General features: G+C 43.5%; 1 protein-coding gene across 1 annotated transcript in view; it reads right to left on the bottom strand.

Annotated features, from left to right (window-relative positions):
- Positions 1-237: 237 nt before the first annotated feature.
- The window catches only part of LOC145410115 (uncharacterized), a 90,687-nt gene continuing 70,169 nt past the window's right edge, over positions 238-20,755 (bottom strand). The window contains exons 9-10 of the mRNA XM_080280314.1: positions 1,639-1,723; positions 238-371 (exon numbers count right to left, since the gene is read on the bottom strand). Of these exons, the coding sequence (XP_080136440.1) occupies positions 238-371; positions 1,639-1,723 (219 nt within the window). The remainder of the gene's footprint in view (positions 372-1,638; positions 1,724-20,755) is intronic.

Here is a 20,755-nt window from a genome sequence, read left to right as displayed (position 1 = left end):
GAGATCTCTAACAGTATTAAGGTGTGAAATATTACCAGTATGTGTCAAAATTCTCACCGGACGAGCTCGGACACGTTTCACATCCTCAGTGTGGACGTCTGTTTCATAGTCATTATATTGATTTATATTTTTACAAATTTTTATGTATTTCACCGTGGCATAGACAGACAGCGGATTCCTGTCCATTGCCTCACAGACACCCCCACCCACTCTCACAGATGAGAGAATGGGCGGCCTTCAGAGCAGGAGCGTAATGGTGAGCAGAACGAGCAGGTGGTGGTTGAAGGAGCAAGGAAGCGAGGTGAAGAGACAACCGGGCAGCGACAACAACGAGGCCCCTCTGCTGGTCTGCATCGCCGCCGGAGTCTCACCTGGAGAAAGATTTTTGGAAATGGAGAGTCCCTCTAGGAATATATAGACTGGTCGTTAATGTGGATTGGAAATGGAGAGATTGTTTATGTATTTTTGTTGTTGTTAATCTTCTTATAATCATTAACTTCAGTACCCATATCATTACAATTCTTACCTTCATTATACTTACTGTATATCATCAATCATTATCATCATTTATATCATCATCATCGTCGATACTTTATAACACTTTAGTGGATACATACGTAGTATTTTGATAAAGTCAGCCTGACTGTGGCTCTGCCTATCCATTTTACGGATTTATATCGTATGAAAGGCTTGACGTAGAAATCTTATTTTTTGGATAAACCTGATAGTTATTGACAAGAATTTTTTCAGTTTGAAGTTCATGGCTGAAAAATGAAGGTTATTTGGGCAAAAGGAAACCTAACCCAAGATTACAGTTCACTCCTAGTATCAGGAACATCAGTATTATTATCAGCACCATCATCATTATCAATAGTCATCATCAGTATAATCCTTCATCTTCATTATACTTTTATCACCATCTCTTATTGTCAGCTCTCCAATCCCGTCCTATTATTATTGGTATCGCCAGAATCCAGAGAAGAAACAGGAAAACACAATAGCTAAAGTTACTCTGAACACCGTACCGCAGTGAAGACCACAAATTCATTCATCTTTTAAACCTTCGAAACTGCACTTGAAATACTAACAAATGGTTGTGCTAATAATTAAGGCGTACAATTTTAGTGACAAAAGGCATGTAGAATAATGATGAAATTGATAATAAACAATTTAGCGACTCTAGCCGTTTTAAGCTCCATTGATAGAAAATGTTTATGTAAACGTATAAACACACACACACACACACACACACACACACACACACACACACACACACACACACACACACACACACACACACACACACACACACACACACACAACATCATTGTCCCTGCCAATCAATTCTTTCCCTCTCCCTTCTATTTTCCTCACTTCCACTCAGCATTCTTCTCATTTCCCTCCTCTCATCCCGTCACCAGAAATTCTCTCTCTCTCTCTCTCTCTCTCTCTCTCTCTCTCTCTCTCTCTCTCTCTCATTTATTAACATATTTGTTCACTCTCATCTTAAATGTCAGGACCAAATTGCCTAGCCCTGGGCTTCTACGCTCGTCATGGGGCAATGTAGGATTGGATGATGGATGGATGGATTGCTTTTCGCTACCTCCACCTACACTCCTGCATCTCCGTCTGACTCACCATTAAGGACATGAACGGTGAGAGAGGTGAAAGTTGTACTGGATGGCACACAAGAGTAGTTACCCGTGTCCGATGGCTGGGCGTCCTGTTAAAGGTAAGAAGAAGGATTAGGACTTCTTGCTAAAAAGTAACCTCCTCGTAATTTGGAACCTCCATGTAGTGAAGCCTCGTTGTAAACTGGAACCTCTTTGTTAATATTTCACCTCCGGACAAAACAGAGACAGCTAGGCAGTTCCTACACGCAAGTTGAGTCGATTCTAGCTAACATGTCTTGAGCGTGGCGATGGGGGAGTGGTGGAGGGAGAGGGTGATTTGAGAGTGAGGAGAAGTTCAGTGGTGAGTTTTGATTAATTGATTGAATATAATAAAAAAAATTGGCAGTACAACTGCCAGGGTCACACGCCGCCGGACAACAAGGTAAAAGATGCCTGAAAAAAAATTGCACACTCAAAATAAAATTAATACTCATTAGTAAAAATAAAATACTTAAAATGACAAAAGTGTAGTTCATAAAAATAAGTTACCTATAAAAGTGGAAGAAGGCCAGTCACCTAAAGAAAACTAAAAACACCAGTAAAATTGCCGTTGGCTTCTCAAGCATCGAGGACAGACAACAGGCACCATCAGCTCCCTTATGCATGTGGAGAAATCTCTGACGTACAGTAGGTCCCCCAGACTTGAACACATGACCAGCAAGTGAAGGACAGTAAGGGGAACAAGGCAATCGTCATGATACGGTTGAGTCCCACCACACATCAGGAATCCATGTGTAAGCCGGGAGTGTCCAATGTAAAGCCTGGCAAGAGCCACCTCCAATCACCGAGGCATGGAGGGAAGAACCCATGGCACAAGTATTCTCAGGAAAATATCTCTTACTTATTATGAGCAACACCATCCCACTATCTCTGCCAACATGTACGAATCGCGTACTGCAAGGAAGGTGTCATATCAGAAGCGGAAAGTGGGTAGTTGGTAGGGGGCCGTCGATAAGATGCAGCTTTAGCTAATGTATCTGCCCTTTCACTGTCCACCACACCAACATGCACAGGAACCCAACGTAGGTCCACACGGCGGCAGCGACGGCCAAGAAGAAAACGCCCTTTTAAAATTTATAAAACCAGTGGAGGAGATGCATTTAAAGACTCCAGTGCAGACAGAACACTACAGGAGTCACTAAAATCACAAAGGCAATTTAGGGGAGACTGAAAATGACTTGCAGAGCACATAAAATAGCAGTCATTTCCACCTATATACTGAAGCAACACCAGGAAGGCTACCTCCATACTGGAGGAAGGGAAGACGACACTAAGGCCTACTCCAGTATCAGTCTTAAATCCAACAGTAAAGACTGGGACAGAATTCTCATGCATTAAGGCAAGATCTAAAAACAGAGAGAGGGACACCCGAGAAGGAAGTGGGCCCTTTTTACCAATAGAGACCTACAAAATGCCACACAAAGAAGTAGTCAAAAACCCACCCTCAGGATCCGATGTGGACAAACTACCAGTCTTGGAAAAGAGAGGGCTAACATAACAGACTGGACCCTGAAATCAAAGGGCTTCATGAAACTGGGACGGGAGCCATAAAAAGAAGATCCGGAGTCCAGAGAGACCATGGCACGAGGTACGGAGTCCGGTAGGTGGTAAAGATGATACCAACACCTCAACATCGACGACTGGCTACTTAAATGCAAAGGGAGAGCATCAGCATCCACCAACAAACTCGAAATCGGGGATGACCTGAATGCTCCAGTCGCCAGATGTATACCAGCATGATGCACTGAATTTAATATCCGAAGATGGGCATCTGTTGCAGAGGAGTAGATCTCACAGCCATATTCAAGTTTAGAAACAATAAGGGACCAATGTGAGAGGAGGAGAGTCTGATGGTCAGCACTACAAGAGGTATGAGCCAAAACCCTCAGAAGACTCGAAGCTCTAATAGAAGCTGCCTTCACAGAATGAATATAAAGAACCTAGGTTAGTCGCCTATCAAACAGAAAACCCAGAAACCGAGTCTGTTCCACACAGATCTTCTCCAACCAGAGAGATACAAGTCAGGGTCTGGGTGACCCCGTCGAGGGCGACAAAAATGCATAGCCATCGTCTTTTGTAAAGAAAAACGGAAGCCACATCATGCAGCCCATACAGAAATTCTATTAAGAACCAGCTGCAACTTCCTCTCCATCAGAGACATTCTGGATGCAGTGAAGGAAAATGAGAGACCATCTACATATAGTGAGCCCCAGACACCATCAGGAAGTACATTGATTACACTGTTGATGGCCACAGCAACGAGAGTAACATTAAGGATACTCCCCTCTGGTACCCCATCTTCCAGTGCACTGGCATTAGAAAGCACTCTTCCTACTCGGACTCTTAAAAAACGGTGAGACAGAGACTGCTGAATAAAAATGGGCAAGCACCCACGAAGACCAGACTCATGAAGAGAAAGTAAAATGCCTTGATGGCAGGCAGTGTCGCATGCCTTTTCCAGATCGAAGAAGACTGTGATCTACTGTTGGTTGGTGGAGAAAGTCTCACACATGGAAGATTCCAAGGACAGTAGGGCATCAGAGGTAGATCGGGGTTTAAGAAAACCGTACTCGACAGGGGATAAGAAGTCATCTCTTTTCAAAAACCACACAGGTTTAACATTGACCGTCTTCTGTAGAATCTTACAGATATAAGAAGTCAGAGAATTGGGTTGGTAATTCATCGGCTGCAGGTGGTCTTTACCTAGCTTAGGTATGGGGATAACTACAGCAACACACCAACAAGCTGGAAACTCACCAGAACATCAGATATTATTAAATAATGGCAGCAAAAACGAAAGGGTCTCATCAGACAGGTGACGTAGGAAGGCATAGGGAATATCATCACAGCTACGAGAAGAATCATGGCTCAGCGACAGGGCTGCCTGCGGTTCAAAAATGGAAAAGGGGACATTATAAGGCTCTACCCAGAAGGAGCAAAACTGAGACTACGAGACCCTAGGTGCCGACGGTGGCAAGCTGAAGGAGAATCTGTATCCTTCCATGACACACTGGAAAAATGATCAACAAGCAATTTTGCAACAGCAAAAGGATCAGCCACAGTTCCACCTGCTGCAGATAAAACAGGAGGGGAGGTAATAATAAACTTTCCTGAAGTTTTCCTTTCTCAGTTTGGCACCTGAGTGAGGGAAGTCCTCGAACTGATGGAGGAAACATAACCCTTCCAGGGTGAATGCCTGGCCTCTTTAAAGCTTGCCTCATCTGAATTGTGCCCTCCGATACACCACCAAATACTGAGGATCCCCACAGTGGCGATCAAGTTAGAAGAAGGCAGCTGGTTTGGCTCTCACTGAGGAACTGCATTCAGAGTTACACCAAGGAACCAGAAGTTTAGGAAACTGACCTCTCATTCTTAGACTAGAAAACAGGGCGGCTGAGTGCAACACGTCAGTGAAATAAGACACTGCTTCAGTAAGACAGCTAAATTCATTGAGAGAGAGGGCAATGGAACTTCTATCTATCTATCTATCTATTGCCAGACGCCTCAATCCCGTTTGGGGTGGCCACAAACAAGTCGCCTCCAAGTCGCCCTGACCCCCGCCATTTCACTGCCCTGCTCCCAACTCACACCCCCCTCTCTCATATACCTCTCCACCCCATCCCTCCATCTCATCCTCGGCCTCCCCCTCCCTCTTCCCCCCTCCACCTCACTCACATACACTCTCTTCGTCAGTCTTTCACCCTCCATCCTCTCCACATGGCCAAACCACCTCAGTGTGTTCCTCATAACGCTTCCTATCACATCCACATCCACACCACAACGCTCCTTTATATCCTCATTCGTCAACCTGTCTTTCCATGTGACTCCACAGGCTCCTCTTAAATAACTCATTTCCACTGCTCTCACTCTTGACTTGTGTCCTTCCAACAACGTCCAAGCTTCACTTCCATACGTTAGAGTTGGTATAACAATACTGTCATGTAGTAACTTTTTCACTTCCATGCTCACTTCCCTGTTTCTTATCACTGCTTTCAAAGAACCAGCAACCTTTCTTCCTTGCTGTACCCTTTCAAGCACTTCACCCTCCAAACCTCCATCCTTACTCATCACACTACCCAAGTACTTAAACGTACTCACATTTTCCAATTCCTCACCATCCAACCTCGCTGTACATTCAATGACTTCACCTCTCACAAAGACCATCACTTTACTCTTCCCTACATTCACCTTTAGATTCCGTTTCTTAAACACTCTCCCAAACTCATCCACCAAGCCTTGCAGCTCCCCTTCGTCTTCACTCAACAACACAGTATCATCTGCAAACAACAGTACAGGGAGTTTCCAAACACTATTCTCTCTCACCAGGGCCACTACAACATCCACTACCCTACCTTGTACCTCTTTTATTACCCCATCCATGTACAGATTGAACAATCATGGAGACATGTCACATCCCTGTTTCAACCCAACTTTCAAAGAGAAAAATTCACTTAGTTCACCATCCACATGCACTGCAGCCTTCGCACCATCATATATACTCTTCACAGCATTCAACAACTTTCCATCTTCTCCATATATTCTTAACACTTTCCACAATCCTTGTCTATCCACCCTGTCATATGCTTTCTCCAAATCCATGAAAGCCGCATACAACTTCTTTCCCTTCTCTAGAAACTTTTCCACTAAAGATCTAGGAATGAATACCTGATCTACACAACCTCTTCCCTTCCTAAAGCCTCCCTGTTCTTCTCCAACTAATTCCTCTGTTCTTTCTCTAACTCTGTCAATAAGTATCCTACCATACACTTTTCGTATTATACTGAGAAGACAAATGCCCCTATGATTACCACACACTTCTTTTTCCCCTTTTCCTTTGTACAAGGGAATAATTATACCTGACTTCCAATCCTCCGGGACTCTACCTTCCTCCCAGGCCAATCTGCACATCTTCCACATCCATTCTACTACTATCTCTCCCCCATGTTTCAGCATTTCACCACACACTCCATCAATTCCTGGGGCTTTCCCCGATTTAACTTTCTTCATTGCTTCCACAACTTCTATCCTACTGATTTCTTCCTGTCTTCTCACCTCCCTCCTTCTCCCAGCCATTCCCCAGCCACTTATACTCCCATTACTTCCATCCTCTATGTTCAACAATTCCTTAAAGTGTTCTCTCCATCTGCTCATTTTTTCTCCCTTCTCCACTAGTAATCTACCATTTTTATCTTTCACTCCCCTGCTAACTTCACTTCCACCCTGTCTTACTCTTTTCACCTCTTTCCAGAACATTTTCTTACAGTCCCTCCACTTTACACTCAAATTCCTTCCAAATTCCTCATCCTCTCTCTTCTTACTCTCTCTTACTAATCTTTTCACCTCTTTCTTTCAATATATAACTCTCTCTTCCACCTCTCAACTTCTTCCACGCCCCTATTTCTCATCCATTCATTGTATGCTTTCTTCTTTTGTGCCACAGCCTGTCTCACCTCTTCAGTCCACCACGCTGTTCCTTGCACCCCCCTCCATCTTCTCTTCCTTCCACACACCACATCACATGCTGCACATAATTCTTCTGTAAATATCCTACACACACCTTCCACGTCTCCCATCTGCTCCAATTCATATTTGCCCAATCGTTCCTCCACTTCTCTCTTATACTCTGCCTTTTTCTCATCCTCTTGTAACCTTTCCACTCTCCTTGCAACTACTCCTTCCTCTCGTCTTTCCCTTCTTCTATTCCTCTATCTTACTTGAATTCTAATTCTGGCCACCACCAAGTAGTGGTCAGAAAGTCCACTCCCCCAACCTCTATAAACTCTTGCATCCATTACACATCTTCGCATCCTTCCATCCACACACACATAATCAATCATTGCCTTCCTTTCATTCAGTTAACCACCCTCCCTTCTCATCACTCTCCATGTATACCTGTGGATCATTTTATGCCTGAAGAGGGTATTGGCTATCACCAACCCCCTCCCAGCACAAATGTCCACTAACGCACTCCCATTCTCATCTATCTCAGCAGGCACACCCCACTCACCACCTATTCCATCCACCTTCACATTCCCAACTTTACCATTCATATCACCAATCAAAAACACTCTTTCATTCCTTCCAAACTTTTCCATGCACACTTCTACATTTGTCCAGAACTCTTCTCTCACTCTTCTAGCGCGATCTTGCATTGGCGCATACACACACAATCGCCCACATTTGTATTCCAACTTTCAACTTTACCCACACAATCCTTGACTCAACTGATCCATACTGTCTTATGCTCTTCTTCTATCTTTTACTCACAACTATACATACTCCTTCCTTTGACTCTCTCATTCTCACCTACTCCTGCACATATACCCTATTCATACTCCCATTCTCTCACACTTTCTCCTCCCCATTTTGTTTCAGTTATTCCACATACATCCACTTTTGCACCCTCAAGCACCTGGACAATCTCTCTCTCTTTCACCTCATCATTCACTCCCCTTACATTCCATTTTCCGATAACTATGTCCTTTGTCCGGTCCTTGGTCGTCATCATTTGGTCAGTCCTTGTCCGAGGCTTATTGTTTGTTTTTTTAGTTAGTTGTTTTCCGGGGAGGGGCACTAACCCTTAGCCAACCCTTTTAGTCGCCTTTTACGAGAATCAGGGATACTGGGGGAGTATTCTTGAAAAACCCCTCTACCCCCTGGGGTAGGGGGGGTTTTCAAGAAAAAAAAAAAAAAGTGGCCAGTCAGCCCTGTCCAGCAGCCAGCGAGGAAGACGAGGCCGATGTCCATCTTTACTAGCAGTTAGGAGTAACGGGGAATGGTTACCGCCATACAGGTGTGGCAACACAACCCAGTTAAAATCTAAAACAGCATCAGCTAAACATAAGGACAAATCAATGTCAGCATAAGTCCCAGTCTGGCTATGGAAATATGTCATCTTTTTAGAGTTCAAAAGGCCCAACTCCTTATCTTCCACTAAAGGGACCAGTATAACACCCCTGGTGGTTGGCCTCACTGTTACCCCATAGTGAAAGGTGGCCATTCATATCTCTTAGTAACAGAATGGAGAAGTCAGGACACGAATAAGGTGTTCCAGATCCGTCCTTTCAACAGTAGCACTAAGAGGAAGATAAAGACTGCAAACTATATACTGCCAATGTAAGAACATCCGAACAGTAACATGGCATATCCTTATGAAGGAAGATAGCAGCACCTCCATGATGACCTTGGCCTGGCACAGGATCAAATAAAACTCATGGTAGCAAGAAGGGCCAGACAGAACAGCATTACAAACTATGGTCTCCTGGATGCACATGCACTAAGAAGTAAACTGAGTAATAAGATGACACATTGCCTCAGAGTTAACATGCAAACCCCTATAATTCTACTGGATGATAAAACCCATAGTGGCAAGATGACAATGATTAAGTGTGGGGCTGTACATCTCCCGACAAGCAAGTGGGTTTGGCCCTTGGGAAGAGACTGCCAAGCACCAGGAACCCGTACCCTGTTCCGAACATCCGTGGGCAAACGTGAGGACGAGGAAGAAGATTATTTTACAACACCCCTCCTCTGAGGTGGAATAACACTTGGTTTGGGAAGTGGCTTGGAGGCCGTCCTGGGTGATGTAGGACGGCCAGGGCCACCACCAGAACCCCAGAAGTGGAAAGGGAGTCCACAGAAGCAGAGGATCCCATCCTATGCATCAGAACCGAAGCAACAACAGTCTGTCCAACACCATCCCCAGGTGGGGACTGGGCCACAGGCGCACAATCAGCTGCAGCTTCCACCTGGCTAGCCCCACCAGCCTCTGGGGCAGATGGAACAGGAGAGAGGCCGACACAAGGTTTGACAACAGAGACCTTAGGTGACCTGTCTTCAGAGGACTCTGAAGAACCACAGTGATGTTTGCTGGGTACAGATGGGGCCTTGGGCATATTGGACAAGGCAGGAGAAGGAGACGTATCAGTGTGGACATCTGCCACCACCAAGGAAGTGCACAAACCACCAGCCACCAAAGTGGGGGCATAAGTCGGAGCAGAAGGTGGGTGAACACCACTCTCACATGCATTACTGATACTGGGGACAGTATTCGGCAAAACACCAGATGGGGAAGTGGACACTGTAATGAGTTGGGACAACTTTTGGGACACAGAATGATGCACTGGTGCTCCAGAAAGGACAGAAACATAAGCAACTCCGGGCTGGAAGAAGCTCTGGGCTCTCCTTATTGCTTCAGGAAAAAACCCTCCTATGTGTACAAATGGTCAAAATCTCCTTTTAAACGCAGTACCTAGGACAGTTTCTAGAAGATACGGCATGCTGACCTTGACAATCACTGGTATGATTTGGTCAACCACAGGAGACACAGACACCAGGAAGGCCAGCCTGTGCATGGTGACAAAATAATGCTAACATGTCCATAGCCCTGACAGTGGAAACAGTGCTTTGGGTTTGGCACATACAGTTTCACAAGAAGTGAAAGCTGTACGAGTTTCACAGATGTAGGCAACGTCAACTTGTCAAAAGTCAGGAACAAAGTTGGAGTCGGGGTCAAAATCCCATCTATCTTCTTCAGAAGGTGTTCAACCTTCATTACATCATGAGACCACAGACCCTATAGCAGTTGCTCCTAGGAGTATTGGAGAAGGTCATGAGAAAAAGTGACCCTCTTATGGCAGTTCAAAGTTGCATGAGGAACACAAGTAATATCAGCCCCAGAAACAGAGGTCAGAGCCATTATGCAGAAGCTATTTCTGGGCAGGACACCTCAACCAGGATGCTTCCATCCCCATGTGTTGAGATTTTGGGTTCTTTAAAACAAGCAGACACTATGGCACAGTGCAAATGAAAACTGTCAATATCCAGCACTAACATCCCAACAGAGAAGTTCAGAACTAGATACTTCACATAAATATGATGTGGGCACCGTCCCTGCTAAGCCTAACCTCAGAGCCCCACCAATCCGATATGAACACCTTCCAGTTCCAGCACGACACTGGGGCAAAGGAAGATAGTCCCCAGGGGCTTGAAATGGCTCCAGATTGGGAATGAGAGAGGAAGAGTCTAGAGAATGGCTGGAGACAGATGCCGCATCATCAACAACAGTTTTATTGAAAACCTCCATATGTCATGAAAAACAAACTTCATTCCCCAACCCTTCCACCCACCACAGAGCCTAGCAAAGGGAGGCTGTACACCAGGGAGGACACCACTGGTGACCACAGAGGTAATGAGGACATATACACGGGTAACCACTGGGGAATTCAGCCAAGGGTGACTCCAAGATGAAAGGAGCCACCAGGCCTCCCAGTGCCCACTTGACCCTTGCCAACGCATTACCAGCTGATTGACCTGGCTGGGCCCAACCAGGCCACCCATCAAGTAAGAATAAGGGACCAGTGAGGTGTGTTGCTCGCTGCACAGCACATTGTGCAGCATTGCTTAACCTCCAGGACTCTTGTCTCCCGGCATTACAGGAAGCCACATACGGCAAAGAAGTGAGGAGACAAAACCCCATCCCAAATGGGAATATGGAAGGGGATAAGCAACATCACCAGCAGGCCTCCTCTACCAGTGATGTAGAGGGGGTGCTTGGTCCACGAGGCCGACTAATGCCAAACCCCACAAAGATAGGTACGCCTCCAGAGTAGGCGACACTGCCAGCAACTCTTCAAGCCCCACCACCACGTCAAGGAGATCCCCCTCAGCAGGGCAGTGGTGGGCTTCTGTGTGTGTTTTTGCCCTGGATTTCATTAGGCCATCGAGGTAGTGGGGAGGATAGGGGTCGATGACATAAGTGATGTGGGATGCATGATTGAAGAGGATAGCATTGTGCATGATCATTTGCAATGAATGGCAATATGTATGTCTTTACCTCTGCTCCTTGTATGACCCACGGTTTAGTAAAGGTTCAAATGACTGAAACATCTGCATCGATATGACCCACTTCATTCGCTGTCCCTGAGTAATTCCTATATGCCAGGCATGGTCTGTCATGTAGATGGAACCTAACCCATATTTTCAGTTGCGGGACGGTTCTAATGATCATAGGTCACATACATGCATAAGGATTGCATTATATATATTCTTCCCAGACAAGGACACGAGCTCAAACCCCTCGCATGGTGCTATGTCACGTTGTGGGCTGCCGATAGGGGCGATAGATATTGGGGACAAAAAGGTGGCAAGACTCATTACCAAGAAGGAATGTATTTATCATCTACAGCAGTGGTTCTTAACCTTTTTTGAGTCACGGACCCCTTCGAGAATCTGGTGAACGCTATGAACTCCTTCCCTACAAAAATGCACATAAGCACAAACGCAGCATTTTGCATGCAGTGAATATACATTATTTTATTGAAAACTACCTCACGCAGTGTATTACAAAGTATAAAACAGTCTTTACAAAGAATTATGTTTCTCACTCTTTTTCAAGCAAAAACTAATGGCCTCTCGAAAAAATGAAATACATCCAACTTGAGCAAATTAAACAAAACTAAACTTTAAGTCTGCTCAAAAGTTCATTTCAGTGAGAGAGTTGTTGTTGCTGTTTGGCTTGAATAAGATAAAATTGTGGGGTGATCTTTGACAAGGCAACACGCATGTCATCGTTGACATCCAGTTGATTTCAACTTTTCATTTTGATAGAAACAAATGCTGAAATCCCTGACTCACAAAGGTATGTAGTTGCAAACGGGATCAGAGCACCTATAGCTCGCTTTGCCAGACGAGGGTAGGCTTGTGTCAACGAACACCAGAATTCTTCAAGACTTCGAGTTTGTATGTTTGTTTGTTTGTTTAAGTTAATGATGCCAAACGGCATCACGCAATCTCGCTAAATTGTTCTCAATTTTTCTGACCTTCAGTGACCCCCTGTATCCCATCCATGGACCTCTTGGGAGTCCACGGACCCCAGGTTAAGAACCCCTGATCTACAGGATTCTATTGGTGGCAAGGGGAGGATCCGTCATCTACTCGGTTAACGTATTGCTGCTATTTTTTCCTTCATGTCTGTCATTCCTTTCCTGTATTTGTTCTCTTCTCTACCCATTTCTCTCATCCTTCCTGTCACTATTTATTTCTCTTCTTTCCATTTCAGGTGACTCTACTCCGAGTGACAAGGCAAGAAGTTTCCTGTAACTCAAGAAACCATTCTCATCGTGGGGTGGTTACCATATAACCAAATTACAGGGTGCTTGGAGATTATTATGGTGATATTGTTAACTGTGTGGAGACGAAAATGCTGCGTCCACCCAGGAACCAAACCTCCTCACCAACTTCCACGCCTCATTCTATCACGAGAGCAAAATGCTGTCAGCTGCATGGGAACATCGGTTCATTGCACGGGACGGCCCTGCAGGGGTGGTTGTATGCCTGCGGTTGATGAGTCTGCTCACTCGGACTTATTCAGAGCATTAAAACTTAACCATCCCGGTTCGATTTGCGGCTGAAGCATCAAAATCTTTCCACATACTGTATGTAGGCTACACAATCTGTGTTTCCCCAGCATATAGGAAGATCTGGCTGGGATAGATTAAAACTGTTATGTCACTTGCCGAGCTGCGAGGGGCTAAGCAAAAATACTGATGTCTGAAATATGTACCGGTATTATCAAATGGGTTATGACTGAAAAATATCCTCCCATAAAAGCTTTACCTGGTTCTTCATAGAAGTCAGGTGGCTTGGCTTTTATTACGCATTGGTGTAGCGGTAACGGTGTCTGACTTCTGTCTAGAGGTCTCGTGCTCAATTCCTGGTGGGAGCGTCAAAACTCTCCACATACGTACGCACGTGTACTATATTTTTCACAGTATATATATATATATTGTTACATAGCCTATGATTTCATCATCCTTTGTGTAATTTTAACGCACAGTATGCTGCATGTTTGATCACGAGCGTATTCTGCCTCAGTCCCCCCTTCTACCGTTATAGTAGAGTAAGTCGTCCTTTCTGTTGTTCAGAGTAGGATTGTCAGCTCTTTCTCCCCTATGGCTTCATTTGCGCGTCCTTCTTACAAGTTGTATCAAGCTCTGCCGGCCCCTATATAATGAGCTCAGTCTTTGCATTATTGCCACTTAGATCTACTCCTCATTTTGTTCACATCTCTGTCCTCCCCTGTACAGTTATTATTGTGAGTGCTCAGGAAGTCTCCAACCATCTAGCAGCTGTGTAATTTGAGTATAAGTGTTGTTGCATTTTTTCCTTGGACTGTGTAGCATAAGGTGTTAATTTTTAGGCCTAGTAGGTTTTTGTGATTAATGTAAAGTTTTTGTCAGTCATTTTTTATAATAGTTTGTATCTGTAATAATATATCTGGCATTCACTGAGTATTATCTGGTATCTCATTTTAACAGGGCTGACTTAGATAAATTTACTCATGCTAATTTCGTGTTAATAGAGGCTATTGCAGTTAACCATATATTTAACCTGTTTTTTGCCATTACATTATCCTTATGAGTCCTGAATGTTTTGTTGTTAGTTTGAGCATTAAACTTTAACTTGTAATTTTACCTAACTCTTTTGTTTTGAACCTGGAACTTTGCGGGACAGTTTTCTCTGTTCCGTAACATAAATTTGGCGACCTCACCAGGATATTCAGGATATTATCATAAGGATATTGCTTGATATTTTGTGACTGTGATTTATTCATGATGTCTACTATTACTACACTTGATGAAGCCAAAGATTTTTTGTCAAATGTGCAAACAGTGTGTGATGTAGAAAACAGAACAAAGAATGAACTTAAGCTTGTTGCTCAACAATTGGGAATTGCAGTTCACTCTCATCATTCTAAAGATCAAATTGTTGGCATGATTAAGAAAAGCTTGTTTAATGTAACTCCTCCAAATGAGCAAATGCAGACTGAATTAGCTAAGTTACAGCTAGCCCTGCAGGAGGCTCGTGTTAAGGAGGTTGAATTTCAAGCACGTGCTAAGGAGGCTGAGTCTCAGGCTAAGGAGGCGTAGTCTCAGGCTAAGGAGGCGGAGTCTCAGGCTCGTATTCAGGAGGCTGAATTTCAGGCAAATGCTCGTATTCAAGAGGCACAGGTACAGGCTCAGGCACAAATTGAAATTGCTAGGATTCAGGCAGACCATGAGTATCGCATGAAACAAGGTGGAACTGGATCATCTAGCTCTGATGATTTTGATGCGGCAAAAAATGTTAAACTTGTCCCTCCTTTTAATGAATCTGATTTAACAAAGTATTTTCAGTTGTTTGAGAGGGTAGCTACAGGTTTTAATTGGCCAAAAAAGTATTGGCCAGTACTCCATCAAACTGTTCTCACTGGTAAAGCTCAAGCAACTTATGCATCTTTGCCTCAGGATCAATCTAATAATTATGATGTAGTTAAGAGCTTGATTCTTAAGGCCTATGAGCTTGTTCCTGAAGCCTATAGAGTAAAATTTAGGACAACTTATAAGCAAGATAAGCAATCCCATGTTGAGTATGCAAAATTCAAAGAAGATCTGTTAGAGCAGTGGTTAAATTCTAAGAATGTGGATTCTGATTTTGGTAAATTTAAGCAGATGATTTTGCTGGAGGACTTCAAGAGGTGTATTAGTAAAGATGTAAGCCTATATCTTGATGAGAGAAGAATAGATAATTTGTCTGATGCTGCAGTTTTAGCTGATGAGTATGTTCTCACTCACAAGAGATATTATAAAGAAAAAAGGAAAGCTGAGAGTAAGTACGTTGCCTCTACTCAGAGTACAGGTAACAGGAAAGAGAATAAAGATGATGTTTCTCAGGAAGTAAATACCAGCTTCACCTCTAGATTTCAGAAAAGTAAATGTATTTATTGTAATAAGCTTGGTCATACTACGGAGAAATGTTTCAGGAGACAGCGTGATGTGAACAAAAAGGAGTCTTTAAAAATTCAGTCAATTGGTCTAGTGTCCACCCTTGAGAGTTCCCATAATTCTTTAACTGAGTTAACTGAACCTGCTTTGAGGGGTAACTTAAATTCTCATGATGGAGCTCCTCTTTTGAGCAGTAACGTGGGTGACACTCTCAAGAGTTCATGTGCTAATTTCCTGTCTGATGGTTTTGTCAGTCCTCTGGACAGTAATGACAGGAAATCAGTTAAAATATATCGTGATACAGGTGCTTGCCAATCCCTTATGCTGACCAGTGTTCTAGGCTCTAATGTTAATTCCTCTGATGAAACTGTAATCTTACAAGGTGTAGGGAATAATTTTTTTTTTTTTTTTTTTTTTTTTTTTTTACGTGTCCGACTCTGGGCAAAGGCTCAGGGCCTATTTCTTTGGGGCAGTGGCCTATCCCAAAGCCCAGTAGTCGTCCTACACCTCCATATGTCACCACTTCGGCGCTAACACCCACCGTCCATATTGAACACATGCTAGGGCTGTCTCACACAGGACTGGCGTACTGATATTAGCGGGGGTACTTTACGACATGTCGGCGGGTCATCTGGTACATCAGGAATGTCTGCTTTTTAGGAAATTCAAATCCTTAAACTGTTCCCTGCCCCAGCCGGGATTCGATCCTGGGTCCATTAGGACTGCAAGCCGCCTCTCTACCGATTCAGCCACCGCCTCCCTCTGTCCCTCTGTGCAGAGTGAATTTAGAGTTTGGTTTTGTTAATGGTTCCGTTATGGTTGGGTTGGTTGAGACACTCCCAATGTCAGGTGTAACTTTCTTACTTGGAAATGATATTGGTGGAAGTCAAGTGTGTCCAGCTCCTGAGTTGTCTAGTGAGCCAGTGGCTCGACCTGGGATTGTGATGTCCCTGATGTGTTCCCTGCATGTGCTGTCACTAGGGCTAAGTCTAAAGTTACTGGTGATTTAGAGGATAATGATGATGATGATGTTATCCTAGCTGACACTTTTCTTGTTAATTTGGACCACTCACCAGATGAGGCAGTACCCCGTAGTGTTGATAATTTGTCTCGTCAAGAGTTGGTTGAGTTGCAGGTTGCTGACCCTGAGTTGAAAGGTCTAGCTAACTCTGTTTGCAGTGAGGAAGAGTCAGCTGGTGCTTCTACTTGTTATTATATAAAGTCAGAAGTACTTATGAGGAAGTGGAGACCCCCAACAGCATCAGCCGACTGTGAATGGGAGGTTGTACATCAAGTTGTCATCCCTCGTGTTTGTAGGCAGGATATCATTAGAGTGGCTCATGATTCCAGTTTGGCAGGACACCTTGGAGTGAGGAAGACTGTGGCATGCATTTTGAAACACTTCTACTACTGGCCAGGTATCTTCAGGGATGTTTCCTGGTATTGTAAGTCTTGTCACACCTGTCAAGTTGTGGGGAAGTGTAATCAGACCGAAAAGGTTGCACCTCTAGTTCCCATTCCTCCTTTTGAGGCGCCATTCACCCGTGTGTTGGTGGATATTGTGGGCCCTCTTCCTAAGACTTCTTCAGGATTTTCTTATGTGTTGACCCTGATTGATATGGCTACTCGTTATCCTGAAGCCATTCCACTTAGAAATATCTCAGCAAAGAACGTAGTTAAGGAAATGCTAGGGTTCTTCACAAAGTTTGGTCTGCCCAAGGAGGTACAGTCAGACCGGGGAAGTAATTTCATGTCAAATGTTTTCAAGCAGTCTCTGAAAGAGTTGGGCATCACCCAGATCACGTCTTCAGCTTACCATCCCCAGACCCAGTTGGAGAGATATCATCAAACACTCAAATCGATGATCAAGAAATACTGTTTGGAACATCAGAAAGACTGGGATAAAGGTCTTCCATTCGTTGTGTTTGCCGCAAGAGAATCTCCAAGTGAATCACTGGGCTTCTCACCTTTTGAACTACTGTTTGGCCATGAAGTAAGAGGACCCCTTAAGCTACTCAAGGAATGCTGGCTGTCGGGGGAAGATGACGTCAACCTGCTGAAGTATGTGATGAAGTTCAAAGAACGGCTGTCCACTGCTTTACAGCTGGCGAGAGAGAATTTAGGAGCTGCTCAGGAGAAGATGAAGACTTGGTATGATAAGAAGTCCAGGTTACGCCACTTTCAGCCAGGAGATCAGGTTTTGATTCTGCTACCAGTTCATGGGCAACCTCTTCAAGCCAAGTTTAGTGGTCCTTATTTCGTGGAGAAGAAACTCAGTGATGTCAACTATGTCATCGCCACACCAGATCGTAGAAAGAACAAGCAACTTTGTCACATCAACATGTTAAATTATATCACAGGCGGGACGAAAATAACCCAGTGTGCACTGTAGCTGTTCCACCCGAGTCTGCAAGTGAAATTCTCCCATGCAGCATGAGCCTGAGTGATAGTTTGGGGAAGAATCCTGATATCATGAATGATCTCCAGACTAAGCTTTCTCATCTACCTCCCGAGGAAAGGCAGGAGTTTTCGGCATTACTGCAGGAGTACCCGCAAGTGTTCCGTGCCACTCCAGGAAGAACCACTGTGTTGATGCATGATGTCGATGTTGGAGACGCAAAGCCAATTAAACTGCCTCCTTACCGTGTGAACCCAGTGAAAGTTCCTCTCATCCAGAAGGAGCTTGGCTACCTGTCGGACCACAAGATGATTGAGCCCTGTCAGAGCAAGTGGAGTTCTCCTGTCACTCTAGTCCCTAAGCCAGGTGGGTCACAGCGGCTTTGCATCGACTACAGACGTGTTAATCAGATAACCAAAACAGACACTTACCCTCTCCCTCGCGTGGAAGATTGCATAGACAAGATCGGAAGGCTAGGTACATAAGTAAGTTTGATTTGTTAAAGGGATACTGGCAAGTACCTATGACTGAACGTGCTAGGGAGATCTCATGTTTTGTAACACTAGGAAAGACTTTTGCATGTTCTGTAATGCCATATGGTATGAAGAATGCACCAGCCACATTTCAGAAGCTCATGAATGTTGTAACAGAGGGTTTGGCAGGGTGTGTTGTTTATATTGATGATGTATTAATCTTCAGTGACAACTGGAAAGATCACCTATGCCATGTCAGTAAATTTCTTGAGCGTTTGGTTCAGGCTAATCTTGTAGCTAATTTATCAAAGTGTGAGTTTGGTCAAGCTAAAGTTCAGTACCTTGGGTATGTAATTGGTGATGGACATGTTGCACCACCAGGAGCTACGGTTCAGGTTATAAGTGATCTTCCCAGACCTAAAAGTAGGAAAGAGCTACAAAGATTTTTGGGAATGGTAGGTTATTACAGGAGATGTGTTCTTAACTTTTCTATTCTTGTATTACCACTTACAGACCTACTGAAAAAGGGAGTTAAATTTGTCTGGACCGATAACTGTGAATCCTCTTTCAACAAACTTAAAGCTATCCTATTAAATCAGCCAGTGCTCACTACTCCAAATTTTGCTAAGCCTTTTAAGATGGCTGTTGATGCAAGTGATACAGGAGCTGGGGCTGTTTTGCTGCAAGAGGAAGATCAGGGTATTGAGCATCCTGTATCTTATTACAGTAAGAAGTTCACACCACCTCAAAAGAACTACTCAACTATTGAGAAAGAGCTTTTGGCCTTGATTTTGGGTTTACAGTATTTTTCATTTTATTTGTGTTCTGGTTTTGACCCCATAGTCATTTATACCGATCATAACCCACTGAAATTCCTTAGTAAGTTTAAAGATAAAAATCAGAGATTGACAAGATGGAGTCTACTTCTTCAGGAGTATTCATTAGACATACAACATGTCAAGGGGAAAGAAAATGTTATTGCAGATTGCTTATCTAGACTTTAGACAGATTGTTTTAGAGTAATAAGAAATTTCCTTCATAAATTTCTTTTTCTTTGTGGGGAGGTGTTACATAGCCTATGATTTCATCATCCTTTGTGTAATTTTAACGCACAGTATGCTGCATGTTTGATCACGAGCCTGTTCTGCCTCAGTCCCACCTTCTACCTTTATAGTAGAGTAAGTCGTCCTTTCTGTTGTTCAGAGTAGGATTGTCAGCTCTTTGTCCGCTATGGCTTCATTTGCGCGTCCTTCTTACAAGTTGTATTAAGCTCTGCTGGCCCCTATATAATGAGCTCAGTCTCTGCATTATTGCCACTTAGATCTACTCCTCATTTTGTTCACATCTCTGTCCTTCCCTGTACAGTTATTATTGTGAGTGCTCAGGAAGTCTCCAACCATCTAGCAGCTGTGTAATTTGAGTATAAGTGTTGTTGCATTTTTTCCTTGTACTGTGTAGCATAAGGTGTTAATTCTTTGGCCTAGTAGGTTTTTGTGATTAATGTAAAGTTTTTGTCAGTCATTTTTTATAATAGTTTGTATCTGTAATAATATATCTGGCATTCACTGAGTATTATGTGGTATCTCATTTTAACAGGGCTGACTTAGATAAATTTACTCATGCTAATTTCGTGTTAATAGAGGCTATTGCAGTTAACCATATATTTAACCTGTTTTTTGCCATTACATTATCCTTATGAGTCCTGAATGTTTTGTTGTTAGTTTGAGCATTAAACTTTAACTTGTAATTTTACCTAACTCTTTTGTTTTGAACCTGGAACTTTGTGGGACAGTTTTCTCTGTTCCGTAACTATATCTATATATATATATATATATATATATATATATATATATATATATATATATATATATATATATATATATATATTGGTACGTGCAAATATGTCACATTCCGTGCAACTGCTGTCATCATTTGGGGCCAAAAAATTCGACTTTAAATATATATTATGCTAACTAGCTAGCAGTTCTAACCCCTCCCCTTTCTATACACCGCTACCCAGTCCACCCACCCCTACCATCTCCATTATCCCTTCTGCCCCCACCAGTCACACCATTGTCGCATTAATCCCTTCTTCCCCTTAGGTACTAAACTCCCTCCCCGCATTTCAACACGTCAGCTAGAATCGACTCACCGTGTTGAGACTGTCTGTGTGTCTCTGTTTCTTTTGTCTAAAAGCATACTAGTCCAGTAATTAAAGTAAAAAAATCCACTCAGGTTGGACAAAATTGCTTTATTTTGTTTCTCAACTGATTTTGACAGGAAATTAGGTCTACTACTCAGGATAAACAACCTACCCTGATCTACTCACTGCTAATACCCCAAATTTGCCCTAATCCAAGATGGCCGCCGTCGCGGGTACCGAATGCCAAAAATTAGCTTATCTTCCAAACTAATAGGGCTATAAATGCAAACAAAGTGTCTACTCCT

This window comes from Coenobita brevimanus, chromosome 84, assembly GCF_032717465.1.
Source record: "Coenobita brevimanus isolate Jiangsu-jjx chromosome 84, ASM3271746v2, whole genome shotgun sequence".
Taxonomy (NCBI): domain Eukaryota; kingdom Metazoa; phylum Arthropoda; class Malacostraca; order Decapoda; family Coenobitidae; genus Coenobita; species Coenobita brevimanus.
The sequence above is the reverse complement of the archived record's forward strand: the minus strand, read 5'-3'. Positions and strand labels throughout refer to the sequence as shown.